This window comes from Numida meleagris, unplaced genomic scaffold, assembly GCF_002078875.1.
Source record: "Numida meleagris isolate 19003 breed g44 Domestic line unplaced genomic scaffold, NumMel1.0 unplaced_Scaffold1299, whole genome shotgun sequence".
Classification (NCBI taxonomy): domain Eukaryota; kingdom Metazoa; phylum Chordata; class Aves; order Galliformes; family Numididae; genus Numida; species Numida meleagris.
In genome coordinates, this window is record NW_018363087.1 from 5,879 (window position 1) to 6,835 (window position 957).

The following is a 957-nucleotide window of genomic DNA, read 5'->3' on the forward strand; positions in this document are numbered from 1 at the left end:
ACCCCATCCCACTCATAGAGTCATTAATGCTAGAAGAGACCTCCAAGATCACCCAACCCAAAACCAACCATCACCCCATCCCACTCAGAGTCATTAGGGGTGGGAAGAGACCTCCAAGATCATCCAACCCAATGCCAACCATCGCCTCATCCCACTCAAAGTCGTTAAGGGTGGGAAGAGACCCCCAAGATTGCCCAGACCAACGCCAACCACCACCCCATCCCCAACTCATAGAGTCATTCTGGTGGGAAGAGACATCCAAGAGCGCCCATCCCAACGCCAACCATCGCCCCATCCCACTCGTAGAGTCATTCTGGTTGGAAGGGACATCCAAGATCATCCAACCCAACGCCAACCATCACCCCATCCCACTCAGAGTCATTAAGGGCAGGAAGAGACCCCCAAGATCGTCCAGACCAACGCCAACCACCACCCCATCCCCATTACAGAGTCATTCTGGTGGGAACAGGCATCCAAGAGCGCCCAACCCAACCCCAAGCTGCTCTTGGGAGAAGAAACCCTTCCCAAGCCCGCACCTTCTGGAAATCCTTCTTGGAGATCAGCCCCCGCGGGTCCGTCACGTAATCGCGGAAGGCGTCGGAGGCCATGATGTCGCGCAGCTTCAGGAACATGTCGAAGAACTTGAGGATCATGGTGACGTTGCTGGACGACTCCACCAGCATGTCCACCATCTGCCGCGCGATCGTCCCGTTCACCACGTTGCCTGCGGAGGGGGACGCGCCGTCAGACCCCCGAAGGGTGGGGGGCACCGCGGACCCCCCTCCCACCCCCAGTGCCGGCGGGACGCACCTTCCAGCAGGGACAGCAGCATCACCACCATGTCCTTCTGCAGGTCCAGCAGCTCCTTCAGCAGCCCGATCTGGCTGGAGTCCTGGGGGGGTGGGGGGCACGGTGACCCCCGGGGCAGTGCCACCCCCTCCCCCCTCCCTGGGCACC

At 60.4% G+C, this 957-nt stretch overlaps 1 protein-coding gene across 1 annotated transcript; it reads right to left on the reverse strand.

Moving 5' to 3' along the window:
* Positions 1-332: 332 nt before the first annotated feature.
* LOC110390551 (ryanodine receptor 1-like) lies at positions 333-951 on the reverse strand. The gene is made up of 2 exons (XM_021381935.1): positions 811-951; positions 333-724 (listed from the first exon to the last, which is right to left on the reverse strand). Exons 1-2 carry the CDS (start codon positions 839-841, stop codon positions 444-446), a joined length of 312 nt encoding a protein of 103 aa, XP_021237610.1. The 5' UTR covers positions 842-951; the 3' UTR covers positions 333-443.
* Positions 952-957: the final 6 nt, after the last annotated feature.